The following is a 22,259-nucleotide window of genomic DNA, read 5'->3' on the forward strand; positions in this document are numbered from 1 at the left end:
TATTTACTAAGAACTAAATAGGAAATATTATGTACTGGGAAAGATGTGGAATAAGCTAAGAAAGAAGTCTCTCACCTTGTGCAGCGATTGACCATTTATGTAAGTGTCAGCTGTGAGGCAGAATGAAGTAGACACCTTGGAAGTGCAATGAAATTGCTCAGTTCAATGGCAGGTGTATGCAGAATAAAACTCCTGACTGATCACATCATTAACCTTAATGCAAGCTGATCTGGTGAATTTTAGACTGAAATGAGATGTTTTCAGGAAAAATTACCCATTTATAACATACCTTGGGGTCCACCTTGCCAGTCATCTTCTTCAGTAGTTCATAAAGATGGATAGCATTACCTTGGGAATACCAGCCAGGCTTATCAAGGGATAACAGAGCCTCCTGCTCTTCGTCATTCTCTGAAATCACCAAGCAAAATTGCCTGCTGTTAGTGATAGTAGCACATGCTCCTGTATTTGTGAGACATGTGAGAAGTAACAAGCGTATAGCCTGGAGAACATGGCCTATTTTGACATTAAAACAGTTCCAGTGTCTGGCAAGAGGTTCAGTTCCAGGTTCTGAACACAGGTGTTTGGTAGCTGAGGACTGCTCATGTACAAAGAGTGGCAGGTGATACATGACCTTGTGTATTATTATGTTCAGGAAGCAGGCAAGAAATAGAAATAATGATAGGGAAACGTGTGAGAAAAGAAGCACCTGAGTCTCTTCTGCAGGACCTATAGAAGAGCTGGAGAATGAACGTCATAGGCTTCACCTCTCAAATATTGTACCAGTGAAGGTAGAAAACCACGCAGACAAGAATGATGGAGGAGCTGCTACAGATCTAAGGCAAAACCATGAGATTTGACAGACCATAAGCAACACCATGTACCTTTCCTCACAGACAAATTGACTGCTACTTTTAACACTGACATAAATATAACAAAACAGGTTGAGGTAGTTCTCATGATGTCAGCCAGCCTTAGATCAGCACAAGCAACAGGTAGTTCTGGTTATCAACCAGTTCTGGGGAGATGACAAGTAGACAATATTGCTGCTGATGGTGTAAACTTTCTGTATATCCACACTGGCAGCTGTCACCTAACCAGAAAAATGAGTGGAACCTGAAACTCTGTGGTCATCAGCTAACTGTGCCATAAGCTTAGTTTCTAGCTGATTTTGAGGCAGCTGCGTCTGTCCTGTGTGTGTAACTTTATTGTCCATTCAGGTCCACATGCTATTGCCAGAAGAACTGCTTTTAGCTTCGTGCTGGAGCCAAAATACTAGTCCTAGTGAAATGATAAGCTAGGTTTTCTTCAGAAATATTAATATTAATGGCTTCTCTATCAAAGCAGTTAAACAAAAGGGTGATTTTGTTATTCAATCTCAAGGAAATATATATATTTTTTATTCTGCTGAAAAAGGGGGTATGAGTCTGTGCTGTACTTTGATCTGACTTAGGTAGAGCATCAGGATTCCAATCTTTCTCCTGCTTTATACAACTTAAAATGTGTTAGGAGGAAGACTGAGACAGGGTGAGCAAACTTCACTTGGTTAGAGACTGCTGAAAACTGAAATGTAAATTTTGGAAGAGCAGAGAAATGACAAGATGGCTTTATGTTTAAGAGCAGTTGAGATGTACATGGCACAGTAAATTGTTCCTTGAAGGAAGAAAAAAAAAAAGCAAAAAGAAGGAAAGAGGTATGTGGAGAGACGCAGAAAATCTCTCTTTATTATTACAGATCTAAGAATTTGAATAAACACAGGTTTTATTCTCAGACAAAACAATTCTAAATTAAGGGTGTTTTATAAACAAGGTAAAAACAAGGAAATTCAAGGTTGACACTAGCAACTCATGTGGAACTTATCTGGAAATGTCTTTGCCTTTGTTCTCCTGCAGTAACCTAACAACAATAATAATAAATACGGTAACATCCATGAAAGGAAGTCTCCCTCATTTTACATTTCCTGGCTTTTAAAATACTTTTGACCAAACAACTTTTGATCAAACAGAAGTTTTCAAACTTTTGGGGGATATTTTTAGACATATATGTGAGGCTGGCTGAACAAGTAGACACAATCTTCAAACAGCGAGAGGTAAAAAGAGCATTTATCAAAACAGAACTCTTTTGAGCTGTTATCAAAAGAGTTTCTTGAAATTTGTAAAGGTACACACAGCTCTCATGATCCATGACCTATGATCTGCCCATTCAGTCACTGAAGAAAAATGGAGCTAGTTCTAGGGGAGTTTTCAGAATAACAGCATCACTATTGCAGCTGTGAACGCTATGTATTACAGCAGGACCCGGAGGTTCCAGCAAAGAGCAGGACCCTGCTTTGTTACCTCTACAGAAAGGCACAAGGGCAGTCCTGACTGAAAAAAAAAATCACTCTAATTACAAGGTAAAAGATGTCTCACTGTGAGATCCATTATTGTCACCCCTAGCAGTACGATTCATCTAGCTAGGATCTAAATTACTTGGCTAGGCTCCCTTTGTAGGCAACAGAGACAGCAAGAAGCACTTTCTACAGGTCCAGCTCTGGCCATTGACTGTAGAAGGAAAGTGTTTGATTTAACTAGGATCTTCACAGTTAAGTAGCTGAAATTAGGGGAAATTTCAAGCCTCTATTTCCTCCTCTACACACAGAAGCATCAAACAACATCAAGATGTCTCATTCGATATGGTAACACCTTGGTTTGGGAAGAAGCTCCAAAAATCTGAAGAATTAGAAAGGTCCCTTACGATACTTCAGTTGTAGGGTTACAGGATTAACAGATCTGAACTGGCAAGCCTTGCTTCCTGAACAATCTCATATGGCTGCTTGTGCTCAGACAGTTAGTTCAAATATGTGGGTGATATTGTGTCAGTTTTATTGCTATAGTCTAAAATGGGAGGAAATTTACACTTTAATGGTGTTTTCATTTTGGGAGGTCATTAATGAGAAGGGTTTCAAAGCCAGTTACACTTTTCTCGTGGCAAAATATACTCAAGAAAATTACTCTTTGGCACTGGCTGTAAGGCCTCTCGCAGCAGTTTTGCCCTGTAAAAATGAATACATAACAGCTTAAAATACTTTAATGATACAATTTACTTTGAGATTGTCTTATATCCTTGCGAGAGCAGATGCATGATGGTACTCAAGAAATCTCTCCAGTGCCTGCAAAAATGCTGCAAAATGTGATTCTGATAGTTCCTAATGCATCTTAGATGTTCCAAGTGTAACATAGGCTACACTCAATCAGACAAGAGGAAAACTGCTGCTGACCTTCCTTCCATTTTGCTGTTATTGATTCTTGAAAGTTCATTCCAAGGTCAGAAATGCTATAAATATTACTTCAACAGGAAGAAACACATATATAGGCGGGGATGCTAATGCTTCAGGTCATATATTGGGAGGAAAGGGAGATGTCCTGGCAATTTCAAACAGACTGGATAACCAAAAAGAATTTCTCAGATGATTTAGATTGAGTGACTTGCTTGCTTCTGAAGTCTAATATATCACTGGATTCCTGGCTGCAGGCTGAAAACATGCCACAACAAGAAATGTAAAATTATCAAGCAAGGAAAATTAAAATAATTAAAACCAGAAAATGATTCTATTAACACACTCACCAAAACCACAACAGTGATTAAGAGCAGTTTTCCTGAGGGGAAATTATTGTTCCTTTCTAAAAACAGCAACAACAAACGCTTGACTCATGCTGGGGCAATACCAGTATCCCTGGAATGGCAATTTGCATATTGCTGTGTTTAACAACTAGGGAAATGTATCCTGATTCAGAAAGCTACTCTGATCATCAAAAGCAGATAGAGTTTTTAAAATAAACCATTTTACTAACAAGATTCGGTATCCTTTTTCTTAAAGTGTCTTAAAATGTCAGTTGCAGGTTTATAACACGGTGTGAAGAACATCTGGTTTCATTCTAAAAGAATATGCAAAAAGTAATCAGTGAAGCTTATTCTCATATAAATGACAATTGATGATAATTTACTTTGGCACAGAATTGCTCTTTGAGAAAGACTACACACGCTTGCTTACTGCAGTATGCTTAGCTATCTGTTTATTGGTTATACCCACCCAGATGGAAATCTGAACACATGAGGTCTTAAGGTTATGTCCACACCAAATGTTAAGCCCAGGATTTGAAGCTAGAGCTCTGTCCTTAACCTGACTGATGTTTACCTTGTTTAAACCCAGCCCATGGGACAGGGCAGCTCTGACCTTTTCTTTCGGGACACCAAAGTGAATTTATGCTTCGACTGTTATTCATCTACAGTCAGTCGCACCTACAATGAGGTTAATTTTCATCAGCTCACCCATAAGGCAGACTGTCCCCTTTTTTTGTATTGCTCCTTAAGTTAGGTGGCCATTAAGTGGCCATCACATACAGATGTGAAGACCTGCAGCTGGCTCACCAGAAAGCCCGAGGACAGCTCTGACCTCCTTGCCTGGGTAGACACTGAGGGAAGAGAGAAAATCCAAGAGCCAGCCTAAGCTGTGCTAGGCTAATACACAATGTGTGTACAGCTCTCCAGTAACCCATATTTCTGCCTTTATGCTTTTCTTCTGATATCCTTTTACCTGTTACTCGAAGTTTCTGTACAGATCCGGATAGACAGGCTATTAGGGTTACTGATTTTTTTTTGTTTGTTTGGGCTCTACGGTGGAATAAAAACATCAACTGACTGTTGGTTGTTGTGTATATACCTGTTCCTGTTTTCCGAATGATGGTCAGCTCTTACAGGCTCTCTCTATGTGTGTGCACTCAGCACAGATGTGAATATGTGTTTAGCACATTGAAGCCTTGGTTTAGACCTCAAGGGGCTGTTGTAAAACAAATAAATATTACAATTCACAACTGTCATACTGATATGCCTCTCTGCCATTCAAAATAATGCCATTTCAGACCCTGAGGGCATTTATATAAAAGCTTGGTTGTATTCCAGCCTGGCTTGCAAGCACAGATAGCATTTCCAGTTCACTTAAGAAACACAAACTCTCCTTTTTGGCAAGGGGCTCAGGGCAGGAAACTACATCTTTTAATGGTGGAGACAAAAGGGAACTGCATAAGCAAAATCCTTTCAGTGGCTTCTTCCAGTTGTAAAGGTAATGGGACGGGAAGACAAAAATTGTAGGGTTCCTCTATGGACCATGCCCTTCCTGAAGAAAGTAAGTACTTATAAGCTTGCTGAGGGTAAAAGTTTACAGTTTAGAGGCACCGTTATGTTGGGTAGTACCCCAAATCCCTATTTATAATGAAACCACCTTTCTTGGCTGGCTGTCAATTGGCAGCATGATTTCTGCAATGCCGTGGTGTCACTGGCTGGTCCTGTAACTGCTGGAGGATGCGTGGCTGAAAATGAATATAGTTCGGAAACTAAGGAAGCTCAGCATGGAACCAAGCCAGAGAAAGGGAGATGCACCAATGCCATTGGAGCTCCTTCCCACTGGGGGCAACAAAGGTGCCTCAAGGGAAGGAGAAGAAGAGCGGCTGAGTGCAGGTGGGGATGTGACCCCCTCTGGTCCGCTCTGTTATCCTGTTGCATTAGTTTGCACTGAAACTGGACCCTTCCCATCTGATAACCTCCCCTTTAAATGTCATAAGCTTAATTGCAATTTTTATAACAGCTAATGGATAATGTGATACTCGGGGCTTGAAATAGCACTCCAGCAGTCCTTACCAAATTGGCACTGCTGAAATCTGAGTGGGGCTAGCTCCTTCCCTATGCTCAGATGGAGACAACATCCCTCCTGCATGTACCTCTGCTGTGAGGCGGCCAGCGCACTGGCCTGTGCTATTTGCTGTACCCATGACAGCCCAGGGACACTGGAAGGATACAGCAGCAGCTGCTGGTCACATGAACGATCGTCCACTGGTCAGGTGCAGCCACTATGTAGATCTTGATTCTTGTATGCTTCCGACAAGGTGGAGTATATAATTTAAAACTCATTTCCCCCTTACTGTAGCTACTGAGACAAAATGCAGGGACCTCCCCCCTCCCGCCCCCCCTGCCCAGCCATCCATTACACTGAAAAACATTTCTTTAAATATATAGAATTTCTAAAATTTCCCTCCTTCCCCGGTTCATTGGGAGATCAAGTGGTTACTGAAACTTTAGAATCGTCTGAACTTTCTCAGAGGCAGCACAAGGGAGGACTAACTGCTAGTAGGGATGCATGTGGGTATTATTGTGTGTTTCCATGTCCCTGAATTATTTTGTGCCCTGGAAGCAGCTGTGAAATCCATCTGCCCCACATATGCACCAGTGCTTGCTAGTCTCATATCTGACTGGATGAGTGCAGGGAAGTGATAAGGAACAAATTATTCCCTTAGCATGATGAACTGAAATAAAAGGTTCAAAACTGGCCAGTGATTTTGGCTGTCTGCATTTTTGGCTGCCCAATCCGATTTTTCAGAAAGTGCTGAGTCTGAAGATCAGTTCCCCTTCTTGCTCATGTGTCATTCTGCCTTCTTTAAGTTGGCTCATGTTTGATGAAACAAAGAGTGAATTAATCAAAATGGAAACTCACTTTTGAAAAACTGGGATGTGAGTTTTAATTTGATGTAGGCAGTGATGCACTTTTCTTAGCTTAGCTACCTCAGCATATATGTGCTCGTTCATATGGAGAACTAAAAAGCAGTACCCCAAAAAGCTGACAATATTCCAGCAGAATGAAAAATAAATATGAATAGAGGTATAAAGAAATATACATATAAATATAGGTATAAATAAAAGTATAAATAAAATACAGGTATACCATCCTGTGAAAAATTTCATAATAATTCATAAGTACTACTTATACAACTACCAACATTTTCTTTTCTCATGATGGACTCGTGTTCTTTTGCTCATTTATAAAGCCTGATAAGACCAAAATACAAAACAGTGTACTTTCAAATTGCCCTGGGCATGTTAGAACTATAGACTTCTTAGAAGAGAGAAAGAAAATAAAATATATACAGTTTTAGGTTTTTAGTTTTACTTGAACCTTTTTTGTTTTTTATTGAAATCTGCCTTACTATGAAAGGATTAATTGTATGAAGCAGTAAGATACATAAAGACAACACTGAAGTTTTACTTGTTTATAAGAAAATCAGTATTCCTTTATAGAAGTCAGCAAGTAAGTTATTTTGGTAAGTTTTGATTTCTGTGTTACAGGAACTGAAAATCACATATCATCACAGATTTAGCAATTTGTTTTCAAATCTGTCATGCATTAATTTGCTATATTTCCAAGAATAGTCTGGCTAATGAACAAAGTGTTTCTATCATTTAAAACACTGGTATGATGAAATAAAAGCAAGGCCTTTTTCCTGTTTTTGGAAATGATTCATCTGCAAGTTCCAAGAAATATATCTGCAAGATATATTTCACAGAGGTTTGATGAAGTCTTCTACAATATTTCATTTAACTCTCCAGAACTTCTGTTTAGAAGGGTAAGAGGGATATAAAATACAGAATTTCATTTATTCCTTGCAGTTATCTTGTAAATTTTTTTAAAAATTGGGACATTTGTAGAGGTACAAAACGGCAAGATGAGAAGAAAACTCCCTCTCCCAAACAGTTTTACTCTTAACCTTATGAGTTTCATAAGAAGGCTTCAGAGACACAAAAATGAGAGGTTCCCGATATCCAGACATTATCTCCCCAGATGATCCTATCTTTATTAATCCTGTATTCATCCTAGAGGTCCCTATTTAATTACAGAGAGAGACAGGCTTTTCCTGAAAGCAGTTCAAATTCAAGCAAGCTAGGCCAGGTGTGGTAACTGGGCGGGGGAAAGACATGATCATTTTGAAAATACATATTTCAGCTCAAGCAACTTTCTACAACCTTTCCTTTCAGGGAATGCTTCACTGTTATAAAAAAATTAGACATCTCAAGGTGTCACTTCTGTTATTGAAGTGCTGGCTGTCTGTGTTATAATTGACATGAACTGAACCAGTTCTTAAGAAATAGGGGCTTAACCAATTAAGCTCCTTTTCTACCATGTCTGAATTTAGAAAGAAAAAGCCCCAACTGTGAAGAATTTGCAAACTGGAAAGACGAACTGCTTCAACTTTTATCAGTGCAGAACTATGGACGACCACCGGAAAGACGTTACAAAATCATACAAAAGCTCACAACTCTGTAAGAAGTCCAAAGGATCTCTTGGGTTCTGTGCAGCTGGTAAGAGACTTTTCTTGGTTTATTTTCAAAAGTTCTTTATTTTTGAAATTATGGCGGTGTAACCTAGAATGGTTTAACCTGAGCAGTGACGGGAGACTATTTTGTCCTTTTTCGGACAGTGGTTAGAAGTGCTCAGCAGTATGGCTGTGTAGAAGAGCCCGTTCCTCACAGGCAGACATTGTGGCTGCTAAGCTTGGTGGCTATATGGGCTGCGAACATTAGGCTGTGGATAAGCATTAGAGAAGGAGCTCAGCTCTTAGAATACGATTACCAAATGAACACTGCTTGAAGCAATCAGGAAAAGGGGTGAGCTGGAGGGAAGCACAGAAGATGAGGTCACCAGTAAGACATGCTGACCTAAGCTGACACTTCAGAAAAATGTCTCAATTTTAATTATTAAAATAAAATCAGGACACACAACGTAACTTCCTTGTATCACTGCAGACTTTAATCTTGGTTTATGTAAGACTCTAGAGAAATTTCTGTTGAAGCAAGGCATACTGGAATTTGCTCTTGGACCGCACTCTTGCACACTGAAAAACTACACTGCAGTGTGGTGGGCAAAAACTTCCTGCCATTCATTTACTTTGGCTTCAGATATTAAAACAATAGTTCTTCAATCCTCAGTTAAGCAAAGATCAAGAAAAGGTTTATTTCCATTTCTTAATACTAAAGGTAGAAAATGTACTATGTAAGCTGAAATAGACAATTTGACGGTGAATAAGCGTATCTGCATAAGGCAATATGGACTCTGCTGCAAGAAACCTTTGATATTTGTTTCTTCAGTTCCCTAAAATGTGTTCTTTTAAAGAGCATAACAATTGCAAAATAGACATGAACATACATAGCTATGGCACATACTCTGCTTGGAATACAGAATAGACACTTTCATTAACATTTATATGAAAACTGTTTATACAACAAAGTTTGCTTATGATCTAGAAGAAAAACTCCACTCTTTTCTCAACTGATTACACTACCTAAAACTCCTAATTTAATTTTACTAATTAATTCTGCTTGAATTTCCAGTTCTTTAAATATTGGCTGCCTTTGGCAGGGAGAAAATCCCAGTTTTACATCAACCTCTAAAGACTAACTTAAGATTCAAAATTGCACAGGAAAAAAAAATAGAATAAAATAAAATAAACTCTAATCCCTTCTTTCTATCTTTAAGAAAGCAAAACAGTTTTCTTAAATCTTGCAGGATTTGTTCAAATAGCTTACCTTGTAACCTTGGTCAAAGTTAAACTAGACAAAACACTTAGCATCAGCCAGCTGATTTTATGCGGAAGTTGTGCAGCTGTTTTTATATATATATATATATTTTTTTATGTAAAAAAGTGGAGAAGATGGGATACACACTACCACCTTCTTTAGTATGGAATATTAGTGTATATTCCAAGTATCTAGGGAAAAGCTTGAAGGAAGAACTGCAGACAAGTAATGTTCCTCCACAGTTTATTCTAGCATGGAACATAAATCACCCATGCAAACTGGGAAACCTGGAAGGACTTGTATAACTGAGACATAGAAAGTGAAGGCAAACTCCCTGTGCAGGGGTTCTTCAGAGAGTAGTTTTCTATTGCCCCTGGGGAGTACACTATTTGTTCACCTAGAAAAAGTCTCAGCTGCACTTGTTTGCTTTTCATGCTTGTAAATATTTGCTGCTTGCTAATTTTATGTGTTTTTAGAGATTACTTTTCTTTATGTCTAAAGCAAAGAGTACTTCCCTTGCTTTAGGGGGAAAGAAATGGGGGGAAAGAAATAATTACCTATATCCAAAATAACTACTTATGTGCAATACTAGAGAGCATGGACATGAATGCAGAATCAAGCAGAAAACAGTTTAGCAAAGGGAAATAAAACACTGTTATGTTATAGTTCACATAAAATGTATCTTAGTAGAAAGAATAAAAGTGTTTTGCCTTCTTCATTAGGAGATACAGTATGTTACTTGAGCATCTAACATTTCTTAGCACAAAATTTTTTATAGAGAATAGAATACTATGCTCTTCTTCACTTTGTACACATTAAGAATAATTTAGCACTCTAAAAATGTGACTTATCAACATCTTAAAGTTTCATTTTACTACTGTTTTTCTGCCAACTTGTATTTCTTATATTACCTTAGTTTTTCTGTTGAGCTACTTATCTAGAAGTTTTAAACTGTATATGAAAAGCAAAATAATTGATGGATCTTTAAAATCAGTATAAATTTTATTAAAATATTTCAAATAATTAATTTCAACTACTACATGTACCTTTTATTAAAAAAAAAACAAGAAAAAAATTGCATATTGTTTTGGTAATAAAAAAAATCTAAATAGCCTTCTGCAAGTTAATGATTTTACAAGCATACAATAGCTGCAGATAGCGGTTATTAAAAGCTTGCTGTCTGCTAATAGAGCTGCTCAGACTGTTCCTCTGACTCAATAGTTACAAGAAAACAACCGTGCCAAAAACATGACAGTTTACTTAGTACTGCAGTGGAGTCTGGCAAATTCAGCAAGCGCAGTGAGAACATTCCCAGGGTCAGCTAGTGGAACCTGGGAATCTCTCTCCTTCTGTATGAACAGCTAGGGGTTCAACTTAGTACTGCCTTTTTCGCTGTTAGTAAAAAGTAGGTTTGGACCTGACTTTTAAAGAATTCATCTCTGTTCCTCTTATTAAAAACAAACAAACAAACAAACAAACAAACAAACAAAACAAAAACCCCACCCCTCTCTTGAAAGGAAAGTTCTCAACAGAAAGAGAACTTTACATAGCTTGGCTTATTCCCTTAGTGTAACACAGGTATCCTGCAATCGATAAGTTGTGAAGCAAACTCATTTCCAAACAAAATTGGATGCCTTAGAATTATTGTTTTTTTTACAGAAACAAAAACTTAACATTTGAAGCTGCTGAAAGTGGGGTTCTGGCTCCTGTTGATCCATGAGTTCTTCTTACCACACTACATACAGAAGCAGTACGTACACACCTAAAAATCATATCTACATTAAAACCTTTTGAATATGGCTCTGTCAGGGAAGAGATTACATTTTTTTATTAATTTACATTGCTTTGCATATTATACTAAATTGGGACTATTCTTAAATATTATTAACAACAGCACTGCAAAGAAGAATAAAAGAAAAAATCTTTAATTTCAAATTGAAATATAGCAGCATAAAATAGTTAGCAACTATCTTCCATTATGAAATGTAGAAGCTGCCACTAATAGTTTAAAACCATAAACATAGCAGAATATCAAACATACCAGAAAAGCACAAAATATGAAAACAATTACAGTGGGTGGTCTTGCTCAGTAGCAAATAGATATTTTTTCTGCTGTATTGTCTGCCTTAAACTGTGTTCCCCTTATCTTAGGAAAATGCTCAAGAGGCACCAATATACGGTTTAGTGCCTAACACTGATCTGAGCTTCACAGAATCTCCCCTTGGAGACATACCTTTGCGCATATTCATATATTGTCAGTGAATCCCAACAGGGGTTTTGCAATCTTACTGCATTAAGGAGGACCATTAGATTCTTTTACTATAGTCTATGCTTTATTCCATACTATTTCTGTCATTTCTAGGGAAAAAAATGGCTCCTTTAAAAATCTGTTTTTGTGCTGTGAACATTTGCCATGATAAACGCACACATTAGGTTCCATCACACAAAGCCTCCACCAACCTCTATTTCCTTATGTGAAAGTGCTAAAGGAAATTACTTTGAAGGTGTGCTGGTGAGTAATTATGTGGCACTATGCCAAGCTACACCTAAATAGGAGGAAAAGGAGAAAATAAACTACTCTGTGGATGGCAGGTGTGCTGGAGCTGAGGGCCAGCTGCAGAGCAGGATGGTCCCCCCACAGCTGGCTACTGCGTGCACTGTGTCGTCCCAAGAGGTGCGGGGACGCGGTACCTCCAGGTTGTCCTCAGGGAGGGTGCTCAGGGGGCAGGAGGGCCACCTGAGAGAGGGGAGCTGCTCTTTGGGGAAAGGACCCTAAAACTGCTAGAGTTTGGGGCTGGCTTTGGAGGGAGAATGACCGCACTGGTGGTTTTGTCTGAGTTAGTCCGGCTCCTGGAACAGTGGATCGGCAGTTCTGCCACAGATTTCCTACGTGGGAAATGAGTCTTAGCATTTTGTGTGGAAAGGGAAGTGTTAGGGCTCCCATATATCAAAGGTACTGTGCAGGTAAATACAACAAGGTTCATCATAAAGTATTTTGATACAGTGGCAACAAGAGCCTTTTAAGTAGCTTAGGGGGACAAAATGTGATCAAGATGAGGGAGGCAGAACTGCAGTTACATAGGCTCTGGACAAGAGAACATGTAACTGGAATTTGATGTTGCTCAGGCTGTGCGTGCTGAGATGACGAACAGTGGGAAAATTTCTCTGAGGTCAGAGAAATTAGCAAAATTTTTATCTTCTTTTCCCTGCTCCAAGCCTCTTTTGACACTTAGCAGCTCCTGTCTATGCAGGGTGTGCATATTAAGTTCTGTATCAAGAATTATGATCTGCAGCAGAAAGGAGGTAAAAGGGAATAAAAAGGGAAGGACTTGATGGTAAATTCAGTCTTGAGGTCTAGGGACAATTTTGTGGCCCTGTGGACAAAAACTGGTGGATGAATTCAAAGGAGGGGCAAAGAATGTGACAAGGTTCAAACAACTGGCAGAGATTTCAGATGCTCTTTAAGGCCTGCTAGGCCAGATATATATCTGGGATGCCAGGGAATGGAAATCGGAAAGAATAAGAAACTCTGTTCCCAAAATCGGTATTCAATATTTTGAGATATTGTATAACTTCATATTTAATAACCTGAATGAAAAACATTAGGAAATTAATGTTCTAAGAAAGAGAAAAAGTTTTTATGTGTCAAACTATCACCGTAAATCTCAGAACAATGTAACCAGGCTGGAGTTGGGAAGGAAGAAAGGAAACATTTCCTTTCTGGAAAAGTAAGTTTAGTTACTCTTTGCTGAGAAGACCGATATGAAAAATTTGTATTAATGATTTTTTTTGAAGAAGTAAAAGGGAAACGATACCCATGACACTTCCTATAATATATTTTTCCAGTACCTTAACGGTGCACTTTATGTGGTTTGCAAAACCACTTACTACCTATGTGAAAATGCGATTTACCTGGTTTCTCAGAATCAAGAATCTTGTTCAAGACCTCCGTATGCAGGAATTTCACAGATAAAATCTTTTGCTACTATTATTCCAGAAAAAAATAGTCATCTTGGAATGTTCAGCATTAGCCTGGCAGTATCACAGAGACACCTGGGATCTGCGGACAGTAATAATATATAAATTCTTTTCACAACAGATGAGAATCAGTTTATAATGAATGTGTTTACTAATGAAAAGAAAAAGTCCTGGGATCGCTAACTCTACTTAGCAAAGCACACAACATACATATTTAAGTTTAAGACATCTGGAGTCCTAATCAAATAATAAAGAAGAGGTGAATAACAAAGAGAGAAAGGAAGAATACAGTACCTCACCTTTACCTTCTCCCAATTTTTCAGTCTGTAAGAAGTAATTCCCTTCTGAACATCAGCTGCAGAGGACTTGTTACTGATCTAAATGATCACTCATGTCCCACGATCACTCGTCAGCTAAGAAATGTCAAAGTTTCATGTTCTCTGGCCACTGATTCTTGCAGAACCAGCTAGTTCTCTACCCACCTAAGATTTCCCCCATGCATGATAAATCCACACCTGCTATTTGTTACAGCTCTCCTACACCACTTAATGCATTGTAGATTCTTCTGAGCACCTCATAAACATTAATCAAGCCTTGGCATTTAGAAACTGGGAAACAGAGGCAGAGATTCAGTGATTTATCAAAGCGAACCAGATTTCAGCCCAGGTTTTCATCATGATTCCCAGTTGTATTCTCAGCTCATTTCTAGGGCTTCCTAAACAGGTCCTTTCACTACTTTCTTTCAGTAGCAGATCTGATGCCTGCAGTATAAAAAGCAGTATGTGCTTTCTGTGAAAAATAGTTCTACAAACTAACCTTTATAAAAGCTTGACATTTTGGAAGAACACACAAGAGAACTCTAAAGCTTTTTAATTGAAACCAGCACATACAGATTCATGGAAACTATGCTGAAAGGAAGCTTTCTGCAGTGGCTGCCAGTCCTGAATCTGCCAGGAATGTACCATACACAACCCTCTATTTTGACTCTACTGTAAACTGTTTCAATCCCAATTTCTAAGCAAATTTAAAATCAAATCACAAGGTAACTCTTTACTGGGTTCTCTGTCTAATCATCTACTTATTTTTGAATCCTACAGAAGAAAACAATTACACAGACAAGGAAAATAAATTAAAACCCTGCAAACTTTTATGAAATCTATGTGACACCACAGAAAGATTTTTCCCCCCAAAGTCATACTGTTATCACTTCCTCCCCCTGCCATGATGTAGGTAATCCTTCTTTCTTCCAGAAATACCTTGTGGAATTTGACAGCTCTTTAAGGACTATAATGCAAAGTTTAAACTAAAGGTCCACCAACCTAATTCACACAGGGTTGCACTGAGTCTCAGTGCAGTGGTAAATTTTGTGAACTTGTATTGAAGTGTCCCACAGGCAGCCAGTCCTTGGCTTCCGTAGGCACTGGAATAGACCTGCACAGATCACAGCTTTTTCTAGTCAGCAGGTAGCCTGGTACAGTTTGGTTGCTTAAATACTGGTGTCTTCAGTTGCTTAAATACTGGTGTCTAGCAACATTTGAGATGCCCTATGGTGCCAGTCGAGAGGGCATGGGTCTCCCCTAGATCCTTTGCCATTTCCACAGGCCCCATGTGGTTGGGCTCCCTGGGGCTCTCAGTTAGCAGAGTTAGGGAACTGAATTGTGCACCATGGCTGAGGATCAGCTCCAGAGGCAGAAACATAACTTAAAGGGCCTCTGACAGGGCACACAGCCACAATAGATGGCAATGCATGTCAATGGAGTCAATGTATTCAATAGAGTAGTAGTGCAGACACTTCCTTTTGGGCAGCTGTACAGTTCTCCACTGACTTTATTGGCTAGCTCTTCATTGACTATAATGGGAGTCAGCTGAGTAATATCCAAAAATGATAGCTACAGTGGTTTCTATACACAGTGGTTTCTATATCCATGCCTAGTATTTATTTATTTATTTCCAAAATAGAGCTTTGTGATTTATGATGTATGGAATCACCCTTTTGATGTTGTTACTAGTCAATTTTTGCCTAAGGGAGAGGCCAGCAACTGAATGGCCAAAATTAGCATCTGAACACTATCCATCTCTATGATATAGAAATGGCAAGAAGAGAAGCCATATTTTGAAACTAGGATAACGAGGGCATAACGTCTTACTTGTAAGCATCAGTAAAGTCTGGTAACGATCTGCATGAGTTAATAAGCTCCCCAGTGGGACCTTTTTTTATTCCATGGACAAAATAAGATGTATTTGTTTAAGATAAGATGTATTTGTTTAAGCATCTTATATTAAAAAATACACAATACAGATCAAAAGGAAGTAATGTTCACTTAATGTCAAAATAGCTGCTGGCTTGCACATGGTTTGTTTCCCTACTCTTTCTTTCAGTCCTACAAGTCCTACAGTTTAGCTTTTACTTCCCTTCCTACTCTTGCATGGAGGCTGTTAGGTGTGCTGGGAAATAAAAATGAAGGTGAAAATAAATATTTAATCTAACCAGAGGGAATATTAAAAAAATAAAATAAAGTTTGGTCTATTCTAGAATTGCTATGCTGGATATTGAACTATCTATATAAATAATTGCTACACATTCTTCAGGTATTATGTTATCCTAGCCTGGGCTCCATTGTATCAGATGTCAAAGAACCATAAACTACTTGGTTATTAAGACATCTTAATGCTCTCTTCAGTAAATTAAATAAAGTGACCTTATGTCTCCCTCAAACATAATATCATAGTCAGCCCTTTCAAACTTTCAGTATTTCTGTGGAAGGGTAAATATGAGAACTGAAAGTATTTTTTTGGAAATGGTCTTACTGATGCTGCACAGAAAGTTAGTGCTGCAAGTCCTGCTTATAGGTGTAAGATTTGCATTTGCTTTTGCCTTCCACAGGGTATTGGGTCTTCGCTTTCTGTAGCATAACTCACATAAATCCCAAGTCTTTTTCAGCATCACATGTTGTTAGAGTATTATCACACTATAAATACGTGATCTATGTTCACTACTGACTGCTCTGTTTCTAGATCTTGCATTTGGCTATGCTTTCCCAGAGATTACGAAGGAAAAAATGGTAAACAATCTCTTTTTAACAACCTTTTTATGTGTTGGAGAATTCCTTTATTCCAAAGAAGTTTGTTTGCTAAACACAGCTTTGTCTGGGAACATGAGCTGGTCATTTTAGGTGTTTTGGCTTTGGTTTTGAAAATAAAGACTAGTACATGAAACACAATTCAAGTTCTGTAGTTTTCACAACAGAGAGAGGATAGGGTTGTCAGCTCCATAGTAGCCCATATTGATGGAAAAACATGCTATGCTTTTTGATTATTTGGGCTTCCTAGGCGTGCAAACTATCCTGCCTGATCTCTCTGATGAGTCCGGTACAGTCCAGATTGGACTGTTTCATGGTTCCATTCTGTGCTAATATCCTGGAGAATGGAGACACTTAAAAAAAAAAAAAAAACGAAAAAAACCCACAATAGCAACACTGAGAAGCAATCACAAAACTACAACTGAGGATTTTCTATATCCTGACTTTCCACGAGCACACTGTGAATATGTTGAAATAGAATTATATAGAGCTACTATATTTAACTCTATTTATAGCTTACATACTACTGTATATCATTGTTATAACAGCTGTTATTTTCAAATGGTGATGCAATCTCTTCAGCAACCACATTTAAAGCATCATCATGAGTTACAGATTTTGCAGCCTATGTCACAGAACAGTTCTTTGACAGAAGCTGCTTCTAAGTACACATGGTGGGAAGACAAAAATAATTCCAAAATTAAGAGGGTTTTTAGCATGGTTCTCTACGAAGAAAGTTTTTTCCATTAAGATTAAACATATGCATGACTTGATAACCAATAACCAATTTAAAAAATCATTGGTACAGAACTGTCTTCCAAAACAAACATTATGCTAGGCGATTGATTTCAAATTAATTTGGTTTGAATAATTCCGGTGTAGAACAAATCAAGTTAGTAGATCTGGTTACTTAAACTTATAAGGGGTGTATCACTGAACCATAAAAAATAAAACCAACAGAATTAATTGTAATTATGTTTTCTTAATTTTCCCATTATGGATCTTTGGAAAGGGCTAAAAGGATTCTCACAATCAAAAGTCTCCTGGAGTCCTTTGGCAAATATGGTTTACACATCTTCACTGCTTCTGCATTAGGACACTGGAGATCTTAGTTAAATATGTAGATCTGCCAGAGGTATGATTATGGCTAAGTCATTCAATCTGTCTGTGCTTCAGTTCGCTGGCTCTAAGATGAAAAAATAATACTTTTATTTTTCTACCATTTGTTCTTCTGGTCTGCCTGTGGACTCCTTGAAGACAGAGAACTGACTCTTATCAGGTGTTTGCACAATACCTTAAACAATTGGACTTTGATTTTTATCTGTGCCTTGAGTATAATGTAATATAATCAATAAATAGGATTTGACAGTAGTGTTAGTTACTGCAGCCCCTTTCAAAAATGAAAATACGCTTTCCGTAGAAAAAGAAATCTGTTTTTGGAGCACTTGGCAATTATGCTAAACATGTTTTCCAGTTTTAACAAAGGAATATTGTTTATATCCAGCTTTTGAAAGCAGCGGCTTTAGTTTTCTTTGAAATAGCTTTCTGTAATATTCTTATCAGTTTAGTGCCAAACACAGTATTTAATATCAAAGGTAACCAGCTGAAGCAACCCCTGCTGTCTTTATGCAGAAATATTTTGCAGTTTTTCAATGTTCTGATTTTTGGATGAATTACTTCTTATTCCTTTTATCCTCTAAGGTACTTTGAACACTATGCAAACATATAAAGAACTTGGCTTGACACATTTACTTTAATTTTTTCTTTTAAAGAAGGGTAAGCATTGGAGAATGAATCCATAGTTCAGCATTCATCTTGCTACTCAGAAACAAACATATGTCATATTTCAAAGACTTTATTTTTATTTTTTTAATAAACAAGGAATTGTTGAGGAACAATGGTGGAAATAATGGGGCCTAGTTTCCTATGAAGTTGTGTCTCGCAATTGGATTCACTGAATGTCTAATAAGATGCAAGGTCTCATGGATGCTTTTCCTGTAGCTGGATCATTTATAACCAGACTCTCCTGTGTGGATCCTCTGGTATCTAATAAGGGGTAAGTTTATGCTGCAGCCTTTCTCTGAGCGGGGACTGACAGACTCCTTTTTTCCTCCATAGCCTGCAGAATCTGTAATATTTCTGAGAATACTAGGCCATACTCAAATTTGGTTGAAATACTGGCTTACAAATAGAGGTTAGCAGTAGGGGATGGCCAGAAATTCCTACCTGTACATACCATGTGCATAAACCTCATTGTTTTGGGAAAACAGACTAAAATGTTGAAGAATTAGCCCACGTCCTGGCAGCTCTTTTGGCTAATATGGTTGAGGCATTAGCCAAAGGAGCTAAAGAAGCAGCATCCAACCCAATTTCCAAAGCCTGGCTCAGCCTGATGACCAAGTACCTCCCATCTAGGAGGGGAGATCAGCTGAAATCTCAGAGCTTGGCACATGCTCCTACCACCAGGTTTACAGTAAACTGCCTTAGTGGTATCAGCACTGTACCCTCCTGACCAAAACAGAAAGAGAACTTGCCTGCTCAAACCTTTAACTTCTCATTTGCTGAGTTCCATTTTCCCCCCATTAAGAAAAGTGACATGTGGGCATGTCTAAAATGCCCAAGTGAGAGCAGCCATCTGTGAGAATATAGAGAAATGATGCAATGAGAATCTGGCCTTCCAGCACTTTTGAAGCAACTACCAGTGAAGCCCATTCCAAGAAAAACCCTCCATTCCTTTCCTTTGGAGAAAGAAATGGCCCCTCTGCTCAGATTGCCAAAAAGGATGTACTGTAATGGAAAGCTTGGCTTGCTTTGGTTGGCTTCCACACAGTCTAACTATTATGGTTAGTGGCAACATACAGAAATTAGACCAGTCTAACTATACTGTGGTAAAAGTGGGTATGTTTACAATCAGTGCAGAGTGGCCCCTTGCATCATTTTACAACACGATTATAACGATATATTTTCACTTAGTAAAATGAATTTACTTTTACTTTCATAGTAACCTCCTCAAGAGTTTTTTTCCATCTCTCCTCCTTCTGCTTTCCCAATGTCTAACTAATTTATCTCTGCAATGGAGCAAAAATGTTCAAAACATACTTGTTTTGTTTTTATGAGGTAATGACCATCAAATAAGGTAGCCAAGGGCTATGAAAACCATCAGAACACATGAAGCCTTATGCCAAGGAACAAAGATTTTTTGCTGTCATCTGTTAAAAAGATATTGTGGCTGTCCGTGACTGTGGCAACCCATTCTGCAAAAGGATGCAAGTATGTGCTGGCCCAACTTAATTTTGCTCTTTGCATGTGTTTTTGATGCCTTCACATAGGCCACTGTGCTGAATATGTAAAAAACAATATCCAGACTGACACCGTCATCTAAGACTATGTTTAGCGGACGTGAAATAAATTGTTAGAAAAGAGGTCCTTAACTATAGCCTCCCATCTTACCTATCCCATGGCTTAATTACAAACATGCTGACCACACAGTAGGAAATGATCAGCTCCCTATTTTCAAACAATTTCCAAACTGTTGATCTCAAGAGTTCTAAGACAGGGAGTATCTAGCAAACTTAAAAAAAGATTAATTGGTAATGCGCTTTGATCAGTAGGTAACATATACTGATTCTTTTAAGGTTTCTCTGCAGCATATAAATAATATTGGGAAACCAGAAGTCCTTGAGACAGCTGTTTACACTGTCAGAAAAACTTTGCTGTGTGGCTGATATCTGTACAAATGCTGTAATTTGAGTGGAATAGTTTTAGACTAAGATCATTTAAACAAAGGATGGGAGGTGAAGGCCAAGGAGCCTGATGCTGTGGATTTTGGAAACACCCTCTTAACTTCTTGGGTGTATGATAAATAGCTATGAAACAACCTCTGTTTTATGAGATTAAATTTGTCTGCGTATGTCACTGTCAGCCCTACTGGCCTACCTGAGGCTGGTTTTCAGAATGTGGAATCAGACATTAACCATGCTGCCGAAAGGGCGTCAACTGGAGGAGTCACCTTCATATGGCATTTCCATAGTCTTTTGGGGTTTTCATAATAAACACTGAAAACAGTCAGGATCTATTACTAGACATTAGGATCTCTCTCTATAAAGCCTTTCATCACCCATACCAACTATTTGCTCAAAAAAAATTTCCTCTTTTCCCCAAAATGATGAATGAAATGAGAATCCCTATTAGAGATAAGAGTAGGGATATATTTCTTATTGGTAACTTGGGCACAGAACTAGGTACTTTATGCCTTAAAACAGTGAGTCCTCTGCTGTCAGCTGTATACAGAACCTGTTCCTGACATTAGAGAATTAGGAGACCCTAAATCTTGACATATACAAAAGATCTGCAAAAAGATCTAGGTACAAAAAGGTACAAAAAGATCTAGTTTTGAAAACCAGAGTATAGAATTATTAGTTATAACTTTCCCTTTTCTAAATAGCCAGAAAATATATGAAAAACAGTGGTAATACACTGTATAGAATTGCTAAACAAGATTTCCATGATAGAAATGGATTTCTTTCAGACTACTGTGGGATGTTATAACAATATAAAGGCACCTGTTTTAGAAGACCTATGTAAAACATTTGTGGACTTTACTGCTCCTGGATAAGGCAGTCCTCAGTCAGGATAACCTTTGCATGCCATTATGTCATGAGCTCTCAGCAAATATGCATTATTATGTGGCCCTGCATTATAGAATATTTTCAGACAGGCTAATACGAGAAGAGACACTCTTTCCAGAAAAATGGCAGCCAGCACAACTGCATTAAATAAACGTGGTATGCAAGTGGTAGCTTGCATTTCAAAGTGGTAACTGCATTAAATAAAGGAATAACACAAGACACTGCAGGAGCAGATTACACAGGTCTCTTCTGCTGGTGGTGTTGCTATTCTGTTTGTATCTTCTGAGAAGCAGGAAAACAGGCCTTTCCTGGACTTCCCCTCCGGATGGCTTCCTGACCCCAGAGATCCTTCCTGGAGGGGCAGCGTCGCATCCCGTGCTGCTGATTGACAACTAGCTGGGAAGCACCAAGCCAGGCAGTACACTGTTAGACTCCCTTTAAGCTATTTCTGCTTGACACATTAGACCTATTTCCAAAATCTTCCTTAAGACAATAGAAGAAATAGAAATGCAAAAGTAAAGACTTGAAATTCAGAAAACCCCATCACAGGGTGAAATCCCTCTCCTCTGTACGTCTACCTATCATGCTGTGCTCTTACTCTGCCTCCTCCCACGCTTTTCACTCTTCCCATAACCTGGCCACTCCAACGCCCTCTCCGATTCATCTGTGTCCCACGCACATGCTTTGTGCACTGCTGCATTTCTGTGAGGGAATTTGCTCCCCTCCGACCTCCACTGCTGTTTGGGGAGGGAGCAGTGGGCATCCAAGCTTCAGTGGTCCATGATAAAGATGCACTAGGGACCTGTGTTGAACCATTGAAGAAAAGGTCCTATTTAATCCCAGAAATGACTTGAGGCTGAAGGATTTCAGTACAGACAAAATCTTGGAAAATATGACAGAATCCATTAAGTCTTTGCAGACTGAAGACCATAACCCATATATTTGGTAAGTATTCACAGGTGCAGCAAAAGACCAGATCCCTATTGGGAGAGTGAGTCTCTGCCAAATATCAGGTCTCTGCACAAAAACACTAACAGTTGTGCTGTTGTATTTGTGATGACCTAAGGACTAAATCTAAAAGTAATTTTAAATTTAAATTTGAATCTACATTTAAATCTTAACATGTAAATATCTAAAGCAAGACAAGATCAGTAAAGAGAGATGATTGGAACAAATAATAGTAATAAACAAGCTT

The 22,259-nt window shown here is 38.4% G+C and overlaps 1 protein-coding gene across 4 annotated transcripts in view; it reads right to left on the reverse strand.

The window, feature by feature from the left end:
• NT5DC1 (5'-nucleotidase domain containing 1) overlaps nt 1-22,259 on the reverse strand; it is a 175,376-nt gene that overhangs the window by 35,075 nt on the left and 118,042 nt on the right. For all 4 annotated transcript variants that reach the window (XM_067293823.1, XM_067293821.1, XM_067293822.1 and 1 more), the window contains exon 9: nt 290-408. In XM_067293823.1, coding sequence (XP_067149924.1) covers nt 290-408 — 119 coding nt within the window. The remainder of the gene's footprint in view (nt 1-289; nt 409-22,259) is intronic.

The sequence above is a fragment of the Apteryx mantelli genome, chromosome 3 (genome assembly GCF_036417845.1).
Source record: "Apteryx mantelli isolate bAptMan1 chromosome 3, bAptMan1.hap1, whole genome shotgun sequence".
NCBI lineage: Eukaryota > Metazoa > Chordata > Aves > Apterygiformes > Apterygidae > Apteryx > Apteryx mantelli.